This window comes from Bos indicus x Bos taurus, chromosome 20, assembly GCF_003369695.1.
Source record: "Bos indicus x Bos taurus breed Angus x Brahman F1 hybrid chromosome 20, Bos_hybrid_MaternalHap_v2.0, whole genome shotgun sequence".
NCBI lineage: Eukaryota > Metazoa > Chordata > Mammalia > Artiodactyla > Bovidae > Bos > Bos indicus x Bos taurus.
In genome coordinates, this window is record NC_040095.1 from 4,016,462 (window position 1) to 4,030,151 (window position 13,690).

The 13,690-nt window shown below is 46.8% G+C and overlaps 1 protein-coding gene across 3 annotated transcripts in view; it reads right to left on the bottom strand.

The window, feature by feature from the left end:
* SH3PXD2B (SH3 and PX domains 2B) overlaps window positions 1-13,690 on the bottom strand; it is a 121,989-nt gene that overhangs the window by 46,462 nt on the left and 61,837 nt on the right. For all 3 annotated transcript variants that reach the window (XM_027520491.1, XM_027520489.1, XM_027520490.1), the window contains exon 5: window positions 5,419-5,510. In XM_027520491.1, the coding sequence (XP_027376292.1) occupies window positions 5,419-5,510 (92 nt within the window). The remainder of the gene's footprint in view (window positions 1-5,418; window positions 5,511-13,690) is intronic.

A 13,690-nucleotide genomic window follows, 5' to 3' on the forward strand; every position in this document is an offset into this window, starting at 1 on the left:
GTGGGCTCAAACAAGCACACTATTTCCTCTGTGTGACTTGCTCAGGGTGATCCCAAGTTTTCCCAGGTATGGCAGCAAAAACCCTCCCAAAAAGCACCATTTGGAACCCATGATGTCTTTGCTTAGAAATGCTGGGCAAATCTCCCAATCTCCACTGCAAGCCCTTACTCAGGGCTGAGCATCAGAGACTTGATCAAGGGACTAACGCCACTGAGCGGCTGCCCTCACAATTCATTACTCCCTAAACAACAGCTAGGTGACGCTGTCTGCTGTGGCCCCAGAGCCACCCCTTGGGCTCTCAGCAACTAACTTCCTTCCTTCCTTCTTTCCTCCCTTCCTTCCTCTTCAAAGTCTGGCTTAAGGACAGGAAGGCATCACTAGGAAAGTATCTGTCGTGTGCCTGACACCATTATCACCCTTCATGAGCAGGATATTGCTTCACCAAGATGTGAGCAAGGTTAGCTGTGCCCACTTTACTGATGAGGAAAGAGAAACTCAGAGATGTCAAGTCACTTGTCCAAGGACAAAGCAAGGAATGGATAGAGAGATAGGAAACTTCCTTTTCCTTCCAGGAAACCTCTGGGAACCAGATAGACACACTCCGCAGGATGCCGGTTAGCTTATCTTAGCTGTTACCTTGTGCTTTTGCGGGGTACAGTCTAGGCTGTGTTTTGTATTTTTAGTGGATGTTCTTATTTGTGGGTGTGCTTGTGTGTGTGCATGCACACCTGTATTCACATGCTCACACAGCCTTTCCCACAAGTATAGCAATCTCCTGAGGGCAGGTGCTATATTTCTCTTGTATTATTCCTGAGGGAAGAAAGGGAAATGATCATTAAACGCTATAGGTTGTGGTCTTTTTTATTTTTTGTTTTTAAATAATTGGAGCAGTAAGATTTCTTTTAGCACTCAAAAGGTTATAACTGTAGAAAAAAACTTTAGATTCTCAGCACATACCGTCAGTTGAAATGAATGCTAATCGATTTCATGAGTAAATACTAAAAGAAACCCCAAACCATAAATCAACTAGAAAAAATTAAGGGAACTATCTTGTGTCTGAATGGTAACTGCCCTTTTTAGACTGAAAGCAAGTGAAAGAAGTCACAACTAAAAAAACTGGGCACCGGATTTGACTTCGCAAAAATATAAAACTTATGCGCATCATAAAATCCAGAAACAAAATATAAATGCACGATAAAAGGTACACATATTTACAACAAATACAGCAAAGCTAATTCCTTACTATATAAATAATAAAATATTCCTTACTATATACAACAGTAAAACCAACAGAAAAACCGAGCAAAGAGATTTTCCCCTTCCAACCATGAGTCAAGAGCTTCTTTTTTTTTTTTTAAGAGCTTCTTACTCTTGAACTTTAATGCCAACCAGCTTGCCTCTTTTCTAGCTCAAAAAGTGCCCACCAGCCTGTAAGGCTCCCCAAGGCAAGAACTGGGATTGTTTTCCAGGCTTTCAGTGTGGGTGGCACTTGTGGGAAACATTTAGGAAATTAACTCACTTGAATGGGTTGACCCTGTCTCTGCTGGGTTTCGCCCGGAGATGTGGGGGATGGGAGAGCCATCTGGAAGGCCTGCGAGGAAAGACTCTGGTCCTCCCATAGGAGAACAAGCATCTACACACGGTACCCACTCCTTCCAGGGACGTACTACAACCAAACAGACCAACTAGCTTCTTTCTTAGCATCTCATAAAAGACTGCAGAATCCAAGCATCTTGGCCCTGACAGCCAAGGAGATGTGAAAACTGAGTACCTACTATGTGTCAGGCACTGTGCTAAGCCCTTCACACATACAGCCAAACCTCACAATGACTGTGGGTCCCACATCCGTGGATTCAACCAACCTTGGATTGAAAATGTTTGGAAAAAAATTTCCAGAAAGTTCCAAAAAGCAAAACTTATATTTGCTGTGTGTCTGGTAACTATTTCCAGAGCATTTATATTGCATCAGGTATCATAAGTAATCTGGAGATGATTTAATGTGTATGAGAGGATGTGTGTGGGTTTCAGGCAAACACTGCACCATTTTACATAAGGGACTTGAGCATCCGTGGATTTTGGTATCTGTGGGGGGCCCTGGAACCAATTCCTTTGTCAATAATGACAGTACTATTATTCCCACCTAAGAGGAAACGGATTCACCTGAAAAGTATAAGAACAAAACTCTAACTCCAGGAAACTGGAGAAAATCTATGTTTAGAATTTTCTAATAATACCCAGGGGGCACCATCATGATTTCAGCCCCCAAACTCCAGAAAACCAGCACTGATCATGTCCTAATCTCCCCATTGTTATTTCTGTTCAGTCTCCCGGTAACCCCATAATGTGGGTGGGGCAGGGGACGCGGTCTCATTTCACAGATGAAGTCAGTGGGGTGGGAGGGGAGGAGAGGGGGTCGTTCTGCCCGGGGGGAACAGCTGGCTGCCTGGCCAGCAGACCAGAAGTGCCCTGTGGGCACAGACTGCATCTGCCACGTCATCTCCATGTCCCCGTGCCCAGCCCTTGGGCCTGGCAGGGGGCAGGACCTCGATGCCTATTTCCTGATGGATGAACAATGCTGGCACTCCTAACTGGGAACACCACTGGCTTTAGACCTCCCAGTCCTGTGCTCCTTCTGCCAGCCTGAGCCAGCCAGTAAGTGGGGAAGGTCACGCCATGGCACCAGCCTCTCTTGACACCCCGGGCCCTCTAGGGGGCTGGCTTCCACCCCGCGTGCCGCAGCGTCCTTCCTTCCTGCACAGAAGTGGCCAGACTCTTCTCCAGCACAGCAGGCTGCCCCAGGCCTGGCCCTCACCCATCTCTGCAGATGAGCTGGGGTGAGGCCTGCTCAGAGGCTGAGGATGCACACACCATTCTCGCCAAGCAGGAGGCTGAGGACATGCGAGTGTTAACACTCACAAAGGGTGCCTGGGTGGCGGTTCTTAACTTCAGGTCCCTGAATGGGATCTGACAGAACTGAGGACCTCCAGAAACTGGGGCATTTTTTTTTTTTTTTTTTTTTGAGAAGGAAGAAAGCATTTATTGGGTTCTCTAAATGTTCTGTGATCCTCCTCAAAGTTAAAATCCCTGGGATGCTGAGATGAGGCAGAAGAAAATCTGGATGTTATGGAATCCAGTGGCCCAGGGAAGCCACACCCAGGTCAGATCTGCCCCTCAGGGGCTGGCATTTTGCCCTTCCTCCCGTGGGTGCCGAGTCTGGTTTGTAGAGTGCTGGCCAAGCACTTCTCTCTGCATCTTGTCATTGGACTCTTGAGCAAAGCTGCAAGGGAGGTGCAATCAGATCCACCCCATGAGACAGGAGATGGGAGCAGGCGTGAGCAGCAGCCTGCCCAGAGCCACTCGGCTTAACAGTGGCCCAGCAATCCTCCTGGTGAGGGCCTACCGAGGGGCATCCTGGACAACTCTGGGATATAAACAGCTATGGCTGGGCACCCAGAGAGGAAAAAATACCATGGGCCACCACTTTTTGAGCTCTTGGCAGGTTCCTGGAATTTCTACTTGTGGTAGCCACTCCATCGTCACTATAACCATAAGATACATTGCTATTTCCATTTCACAGGGATGGAAATCAAGGCCCAAGGCTACACAGCCCATGTGTGGTAGAGGCGAGATTTGAACCTGGATGTACCTGATTGCAAATCCAGACTCTTTCTCTTTAGTCTGGTTGTCCCTTTGGTGGAAGGAACACACAGAGCTTACGTTCAGACTCAGGGAGACCTGGGGAAGAGTCACCTCACCTCTCCCAAACTGTGTGACCTCAGGCAAGTGTCTCTCATTACTGTGAACCTCAACTTCCTCACCTGTAAAATAGAATGACAACTCCTCCCTGGCAGTTCTGTGAGACAATGAAGTAGGAACCGAACACGCTATGCTCCATATCCTTTGATTCACATCCCCACCCCACCCCACCCCGCCCCCCGCCCAGAAATGAGACTCAAAGCCACGGGCTACAAGCCTGAACTTGACAGTTTAACTCGACTGCCTGGAGCACTGCAAACAAAGATCCCTTGAGAATATTTCACCATGTCTTGTTCTGTCCATAAAAGCTGGGGAATGTTGACCAGGCACAAATGATGAAGACACCAGGAACGGAAATATCAGCCAGGATGGGCTGCAGGCCCAAGAACAGATTTATACTTATTCTGCATCTTTCCAAAAAAATCCACGGGTTGGCAAGGCATTCCCTTGTGATGTTCTGGTTCAAAAGATTTACTGGGGTCCCTTATGAAATCGCCCCCACACTTCTGTAGGCTGTCTCTGAGAAGGTATATTCGCTTATGCTGGGCTTGTCACAGAAAACGATATTTATTCCGGAAAGTTAAGTTTATCAGCCGTGGATAGCTAAGCCATTAGTCCTGAGCGAGCAGCTCACTTTGGGTGACCTCCAAACCTGATTCTGCGTGTCGCTCTGTGAGTGTGTATAAATGGCTTGATTCTACTTGTTAGAACTCTTTGCTGCTTTCACCGTACAGGACTATTGAAAAACTAAGCTTTATGTCTTCACCAGATTCACTTCCAGAAGGCAATGTGGGTCTTTCGAGCCCCACCTAATACTGAACCCACGAGAGCCTGGGTCGCCGCTGCTGCTCTGGGCAGTGAGTTATGCTCAGAGCTAAGAGGAACATTCGCACTCCTCCCAAAACTGTGCCTGGATGGCACTTCTCAGCTCTTCCTGCCAGGGTCCCAGTGGACCCCCAAGCCTGCCAGCTCTTGCTCCTAGGACCCAGGAGAGCCCAGCACCTGTGATCTGTGTCCTCCACTCCCTCTACTGTGACTTCTCCATTAGACAGATCCCTTCTTTCTGCAAACAGGCAGGAGGCCTCTTCCCCCAGAAGGGCTTTTTTTAAAAAGCACCATGCGTAAGTCAGCGTTTCCTGCGGGTGCCAGCCACTGCTGGCACGAGAAGGCCGGCAGGCAGGGCGTGTTGGGTTCTATGCGATGCGCACTGCACGTTGCAGGGCGGGGGGCAGGGGGGTGGGCCGCAGGCTGTCTGCTGCGGGAGAACGCGACCACACCCTGGTCCCGCCACTCGCTAGCAACGGGGCCTCCACGGGGTCTCCCTCACTCACACCCCCGGTGGTCGTGTGCACATCCGCCCTCGAGGACAGGGCACACGGTCCCACCTCGGGGGCTCACCGTCTCCCGTTCACGTGCCATGGGGAGCGTAGGGCATTAGGGATTTCAGAGGTGCATGCGGCCGGCTTCCTTCACCTGTAAAACTCACCGACGCCGCCTGTGGTCACTGAGGAGGCCGTAAGAGGTAAGGCCTGGCAGGGGCTCCAATGAGAGAATCTAGTTCCGTTTTTACTTAGCTTTCCTGTAATCGATCCTGGGCTGGCTGGTCCGGCAGGAAGGAGGGCTTTGAGAACGCGCCCGAGGGAGATCCACAAACCAACTTACTCTTTGGGGGGATTCAGGTCCTCCGGTCTTGTTTCAAAGAACTGTAGCACCTCATCACACTGGGAGATATACGGGGGCAGCTGGATCAGGGCCTGGGGAAGAGACAGGCAGGCGAGCTCAGCGGAAGGGAAGAGGGGTCAGGATGCAGAAAGTCAAGACTCCATCGTGATCACCCACCCCCCAGAGTTTCAGATTCAGTAGGTCCGGAGTGGGGCCTGAGAATGTGCAATTCTAGCAAGTTTCCCGGTGATGCTCCATGGCTGGCTTAGGGAACACACACACACAGAATATATACACACATATATTACAGGCATACTTTGACAAATAATATGTACATATTTAGACAAAACAATAAATTGTGAACAAGGTCCTACTATAGAGCACAGGGACTATTTCAACATCTTGCAATAAACCATAATGGAACAGGATATGAAAAAGAATATATATATATATATATATATATATATATATACACACACACATACATATAGCTAAACCACTTTGCTGTACACCAGAAACTAGCACGACATTGTAAATCAACTAAACTTCAATAAAAATGCTTTTAAAAATTGTGAATTTCATGCCCTGTCATTATTCCTCTATATCACCATCTCTACGGGACACTCAGTGTCTGCTGGATAGAAATCTCAGGCTTTATTCAACTAGCTGCCTGCTGACTGGTGACAGTTAGGTTGTCTCCAACGTGATCTGCCCACATGTCCTAACTCACGGATCTGAGGGGTCAAGCGAAGTGACTATTTTATGATTTAGGTAGAGGTCAGAGAGGTTGAAATACCCGGGACGTCCTACTGTTCATGTCCATGTTCATCTGCCCCTGTGGCTCATCATTTTAAGGAGCTTCAACTGTCCCAACCAGCTAGATAAGGAGGCAGCGGGGGTGGGGGGAGGAAATAAAGTGGACCCAGGCATTTCTTATGCTGATTTATCTACCAACAGCTATTCAGTGATTCAACAGACATTTACTTATGCCCAGCACTGACTGATTTCTGGGTCAAACAGGACAGAATTACAGGGTACATCCCATCATGAAAGGATCTGAAACAAAGACCATGGCTCCAAAATGAATAAACAATTTAGCAAATATTCACTTAAACCCCCTCTGGCACAGGTTCTGAGGATGCAAATCTGAGTGCAGTAGAGCTGTTTCATGTACACACTTTATTATAAACTTCCGAGCAGGGAGAGGGCCAGTGCAGATACTGGAATTTAAACAGCACAGCTGTGCTATGGAGTGAGGCAGGACCCTGCTCTCCCCGCAGAAGGCCTCATTCCCTGTGCTTCTCCTGTGCCTTCTTACCATGTTGATGTTGAGTCTGGAGTGAAAAAGATTTGTCTTGTAATTTCTGTGAAACAAGGCTCTAAAAGCCATCCCCACGCGAAGTGATTTTCTAACCCTACCACGGACGACGATGGACTACGGAGAAATGGCTGGGGGGTCTCGATTGTGGCATCTTCTACAGCATTTTCAGGGGGTATTTTGCCCATCCATGATTTATCCTTCTGGTTTTAAAGAAGTTTTAGTTGTGGTAAAATATACATAACATCATCACCATCTTGATCATTTTTACCTGTCCATTCAGTGGCATTGAGTACAGTCACGCTGTGGTGGGACCATCACCACCATCCACAGGTCTCTTCTCATCCTGGGAGACTGCAACCCCGCACCCAGCAAATAACAGCTCTCCACTCCCCTCCTGACCGGGCACCGCATTTCACTTTCTGTGTGTACGCATCTGACTGTTGCAGGCACCTCGTTGATATGAGGGCAATCACACAGTACTAGTCTTCTTTTGACTGGCTGGTTCTCTTAGCATCAGGACCTCAAGGTTCACCCATATTGTATGCAGTGTGCCAGAATCTCCTTCCTTTTCAAGGCTAACCGGTATTCCATTGTATGTATATGACACATTTGTTTATTCACCCCTTGAGATTCAAGTGGGTTGCTGATCCAACAGGACCTTTGAGTCAGGCTCTGACTTTAAGTCACCTCCCTTCTCCTGATGTATGCTGCTGCTGCTAAGTAGCTTCAGTCGTGTCCGACTCTGTGCGACCCCATAGACGGCAGCCCACCAGGCTCTTCCGTCCCTGGGATTCTCCAGGCAAGAACACTGGAGTGGGTTGCCATTTCCTTCTCCAATGCATGAAACTGAGAAGTTAAAGTCGCTCAGTTGTGTCCGACTCTTCGCGATCCCATGGACTGCAGCCTACCAGGCTCCTCCATCCATGGGATTTTCCAGGCAAGAGTACTGGAGTGGGTTGCCATTGCCTTCTCCTGATGTATGACCTGGCCCAAACCTAAAGTGGAGAAGTGGGTGGACATGTTTTAGTAGTGTGCCTTCCTGGTCACTGTCAACTTTCTACAATGGATAAGGATAGAAGGATAAAGGATGTTGGCTTGAAGGGCCTGGTATCTGTGACTCACTGATATTTTTTATTAGCCTTGCATAAGTATCTTCTGCCCTGCAGCAACTTCCCAGAACCAGTCTTATCCAGGCCAGAGGCGGAGAGCTCAAGAGGGAGAAAACGGATACCACCCCCCCCACCTCCCATTTCTGACCCTCTTTCTGGTTTGGAACAGTATTTATTCTCATGCTGTCCTGGGGCTCCCTGTGGGTCGCTCTTTCCTCTGAAATCCTGCAGTTCTTGCAATTGGAACCACATAATGAAGGAGCTGATCATACTATGCTGGACTGTGGTGTGTCCTGGCTGCCTCGTGGGCAGAAATCTTGCGGCTCCCCCCAGACTGCAAACACCACATTCCCTTTCTGTGGGCTCAGCACTTGACGGCTCCTAAAATACATCTGTCTGCATCATGTCATATCATCCTCAGAGGGCTGGCCCACTCTAGAGATGGGGAAATGGAGGTTCTGGGGAGGTTAACTAGGCCACGTGGGGGCCAAAGGAGCTGACTCCAGCTCCTCTACCTCAAATCGACAGAGGGTTTCCTCCTGTACCTTCCCTAGGTGCCTCGACAGTGCCGAGAGGGCCTTGATATCTGGTCCAAAGTGTCTGCTGGATAAATGAGGATGAGGCCTGGAGGTGGCCACAGTCTCTGCCTGGAGGGGGTCTGTCTGCTAAAATGGGCAGAGACCCCAAAGGACCAGTGAAGAAGGGTCAACGAGGCCCACAGAAGACAAGACCACGTTCTCTGTTTCTGAGCAATTCCTAAGGAGGTAAAAGCCCAACCAAACCCCTGAAGCATAAAATAAATCCAAGTTACTCATAAAGGGCGGCTCCAAATGCTTTGATACTTCCAAAATCATGACCCAGGGCACAGCAACAGTTCTGCTTCTGAAATACCCCAGAATCATTTCGTGTTTGGTCAGTAATGACAGAGAACCACAGTTCCAGGAAAACTCTGGTTCTGTTCCCCGTGGAATTGATAGATGTGGCTACATGACATAGGGCACAAGGAGAGGTGAGGAGAGCAAGTCCTGCTTGTCTGTGTAACGTCAGACAGGTCCTGGGTCTGCGCTGGCCACATTCTGGCACCTCTGAGCTTCAGTCTGTAAAACGGAAATAAGTAACACCCTACCTGGAGGGTTACTTGGGCTACAGAACAAGTGAGCAAGTGTTTATCACACACTAGCTGCTTGATAAACATGTGGTTAACCCTCTGGCCCTCTGGACTGTACCAAGAACAACAGTGTGCTGCTTGCTTCCGGGGTGACTTTAGAGTCAGCAAGGTGATTCAGTTCAGTAACAACGCCTCAGCTAGAGAGACAGAGTTTGTGTCTTCAACAAAATTTTAAGCGCACAGCACAGTACTATTGGCTGCCGTACAGCAGATTTCTAGAGCTGATTTGTCTTGCTTGACTGAAACCTTGTGCCTATTGATTACTAACTCCTCACTTTTCCCTCCCCACCAGCCCCTGGAAACCACTGTTTCACCTCTTCTCTTTTTAGGTCACACCTGCAGCATTCAGGATCTTAGCTCCCTGACCAGGGATGGAAACTGTGCTCCCTGCTTTGGAAGCGCTGGAGTCTTAGCCACTGGATGGCCAGGGACGTCCCAACCATTTCACTCTCTGATTCTACAAATCTGACTATTTTAGATGTGTCAAGTGAGTGGGACCATACAATATTTGATCTTTCTGTGACTGGCTTACTGCACTTAGGATAACGGGCTTAAGGTTTACCCTGTTGCTGTGAATGGCTGGATTTCTTCTTTGTATGAACTGAATAGTATTCCACTGTATGTACAGGCCACATTTAGGTTGCTTGTACATCTTGGCTATGGTCAACAGTGCTGCAATGAACATGGGTGTGTTAACATCGCTTTCAGATCCCAATTTCAATTCCTTTGACAAATACCCAGAAATAGCATTGCTTGACTACATGACAGCTCTATTTTTAATTTTAACTGTTTTCCATAGCGGCTGCACTTTGCACTCCAGCACAGTGTGCGAGGTTCCAATTTCCCTGTATCCTCACCAGCATGTTGTCTTGTTGCCATTGTTTTTGATACCAGCCATCCTGACAGACGTGAGGTGATATTATATTGTGGTTTTGATTTGCATTTCCCTGATCATTAGTGACGCTGAGCAACTTTTCATATACCTATCGGTCACTTGTGTATCTTCTCTGGAGAAATTCAAGCCATTAGCCTATTTAAAAATTGGGATATTAGCTCTTTTTGTTTATTGAGATGTATGAGTTCTTTACATATTTAGGGGATTAACCCCTTATCAGATATTTGATTTGCAAATATGTGATTTCCCATCTGATAGCCTGCCTTTTTACTCTATAGATTGTATACTTTGTTGTGCAGAAGTATTTTAGTTTGATTTATTCCCACTTCTTTATTTTCGTTTCTGTTCCCCGCACTTTTGGTGCCATATCCACGAGATCATTGCCAAGTCCTGAAATAAAGCCATGCATGTGGTTAACTGATCCTCAACAAAGGCACCAAGAATACACACAGGGACAGGACAATCTCTTAAACAAATGGCGCTGGGAAAACTGATACCCATATGCAAAAAAAATGAAATTGCGCCCTTATCTTATACCATGCAAAAAAGCAACTCAAAATGGACTAAAGACTTAAATGTAAGACTGAAACTATAAAATTCCTAGAAGAAAGTACTTCCCAACTTGCTTCCCACGAGCAGGACCAGGCTTTGCAGACCTTCCTCCAATAGGAGGTAACAGCAGCTGGCTAGATTTAAAAATATTTCTTGTTGCTGTTGCATCACTGATTTAATTTTTACTTTTGGGGTAAGTGAAATCAGTTTTATATTATGATTGTGCTATAAAATTTCCTCTAAAATATATATTCTTAAAAAAGTTAAAAAAGTGAATAATTAAAGAAAAATATTAATAGTAATACAGGTGGTTGAATATGGTAAGAACCTTCAGGTGAGGTCTCAGGGACTGGAGTCTGATAAACACTGTTGTTACACTGCCTATGTTGTTCTTGTTAGTTGCTCAGTCACATTCAGCTCTTTGTGACCCCCTGGCTTGTAGCCCGCCAGGCTCCTCTGTCCACAGAATTCTCCAGGCAAGAATACTGCAGTGGGTAGCCATTCCCTTCTCCAGAGGATCTTCCCAACCCAGCAATGGAACCTGGGTCTCCCGCATTGGAGGCAGATTCTTTACCATCTGGGCCACCAGGGAAGTCCCCACACTGCCTACAGCACAGTAGAGGCAGTGGGGGAGGGATAGATTGGGAGTTTGGGATTAGCAGATAGAAACTATTATATATAGGATGGTTAAATAACAAGGTCCTACTGGATAGCACGGGGAACTATATTCAATATCGTGCAATAAACCATAATGGAAAACTATGAAAAAGAATACATATGTGCATAACTGAGTCATTTTGCTGTACAGCAGATATGAACAAAACACTGTAAATCAATTATACTTGAATAAAATTAAACAATCAAGTACCATGGCATGAGCATATACACTCACAAACTCATAGGAATGCATGTGTGTGTGTTAATGTAACCTATACTCTAATAATGGTGAGTTAATATCTGAAGGACCTTCATCAGGAATGAACACTTTAGCAAGTAAAAGACTCTAATCACAAGTTCTCATTTCAGAAAAGGCAACTTTGGGGCTTCAGGTATATCCCCCTCTGACCAACACCACAGCCTCTATCCACTAGCATAACAGTTGTCAGAAATCATTTTCTTCACTGGGAAAATGAGGGATGGCTCTTGCGTGAACAGAACGTGCTGAGCCCAGCATTAAACACCCTTCGACATGGTGTCCTAGCTCTTGGATTCTGAATCCTGTGTGTTCGGCCTCTTCCTGAAGATTTTACTGTCACACCATGGTTAGGATTAGCTGATCCTGCCACTACGATATCATTGCATCTGTCTTGAGAAAACTTTCATGCAAAGTGGCGTCAGACAAGACAGCTGGTATTTCACCAAGTTTACAGAACAACTCGAGAAGCTGTTTAGGGAACTGCTTGATAACAAATGCTTGTGTGTGGGGCAGGATTTGGCTGAGTCTTGTTTTCATTGTGTCTTTTGATGAACAGAAGTTCTTGAACTTCATGTAGTCCGATAAATCAATCTTTTTATGCTTGGAACTTTTTGTGTCTTTAGAAGTCCCTCAATACCTTGAGATTATGAGGAATTTTCCTATTTTTATTTTCTAAAATCTTTTATAATTGCCTCGTACATTTAAGTCTTTAATGTACTTGGAAATGATTATATGTGTAGTGTGCTGCTGCTGCTGCTAAGTTGCTTCAGTCGTGTCCGACTCTGCTTGACCCCATAGATGGCAGCCCACCAGGCTCCCCCGTCCCTGGGATTCTCCAGGCAGAACACTGGGTTGCCATTTCCTTCTCCAACACTTGAAAGTGAAAACTGACAGTGAAGTCGCTCAGTTGTGTCCGACTCCTAGTGACCCCATGGACTGCAGCCCACCAGGCTCCTCCGTCCATGGGATTTTCCAGGCAAGAGTACTGGAGTGGGGTGCCATCGCCTAGGCAGGAGTTATCCTGTTTGTTTTTTCCCAATACGGACATCCATTTACTGAGGAATCCTGCCTTTCCTCAATGATCTACAAAGCTGCTTTTGTTAGTATCAAAGTGTCCAAATACACATGGATGTGTTTTGGGTTCTCTGTTCTGTTGCAATGGTTAGTCTATCCCTGTGCTGACAGCATATTGTGTTAATCACCGAAACTTTATAATAGGTCTAAGAGAGCAGCAAGTTACTTCCTAGCTGGTAGGTAGTTTTAGGGACATCTACAGCCCTCTTCTATCTTCATCTATTGGAAACTGCCCAATTTCTACCAAAATAATGCTAAAACAGAGATAGATCAAATTGGCTTAAGTCAGCCCACAACGATGTCAATAACAGAGCCCAACTGTTACATAAAGGTCTATGCAGTCTCTAAAAGACTCCACAGGCCTTGAGATAAAAGGCATAAGGTTTCATCTCCTTCCAGGAGGGCAGTGTCCCTAAGCCAAGTTCAGGGAATCTGGCCAACCAAACCCCCCAAATATCTGCTCTGCTTCTTATGCTGCATTAATAGCTGGGGTGGTAACTTCTACGTGACTCATATAACATAAGCAGTTTCTCTCCTATGGTTAATCCAGGTCAATTCATGATCTCTGGACTGCTCCAAGCAGAGCAGATGCAGGCAGCTGCCGCTGTCCCTTACTTCTCCTTCTCCTGCATTTTATACTTCCTCTTTCAAATCAAGTGTCCAGGGGTTCAGGGAACCCCGGGTGTGAGAAGAAGGTGTGACTCTGGAGAGAAATTGGGTGGGCTGGGGAAGAAGCAGGAGAATGCATATGGGCTGAGAGATAACACTTTCTGGGAAGGTACCAGGTAGAACTTGCCAGTTGGCTAAGATGACTCCAGAGTACGAAGTTTCTGCCAGCAGGGCCTGGACAAAGGAATTTCAGGCTCTAGACATTTGAAAAAGGACAAAGAGAAGAAGATCTGAATCTTCCTCTGAGATCTGGGAGGCAGAAGCGGTTTCTTTGTGCCTGAGAGACTGGCCCTGCCCCTCATCCCCATCCCTTTTAAAGGCATCCTTAGGAGAGGGAAAAGTCTACTATGAAACTTGTGCTTGACTCTTTGGGCCTCTTGAGTTTGTACTTTCTCGTTGCTGTTGTTTAGTTGCTCAGTCGTGTCCAGCTCTTTGTCACCCCATGGACTGCAGCACGCCAGGCCTCCCTGTCCATCACCAACTCCCGGAGTTTACCCAAACTCGCATCCATTAGGTTGGTGATGCCATTCAGCTGTCTCATCCTCTGTCGTCCCCTTCTCCTCCTGCC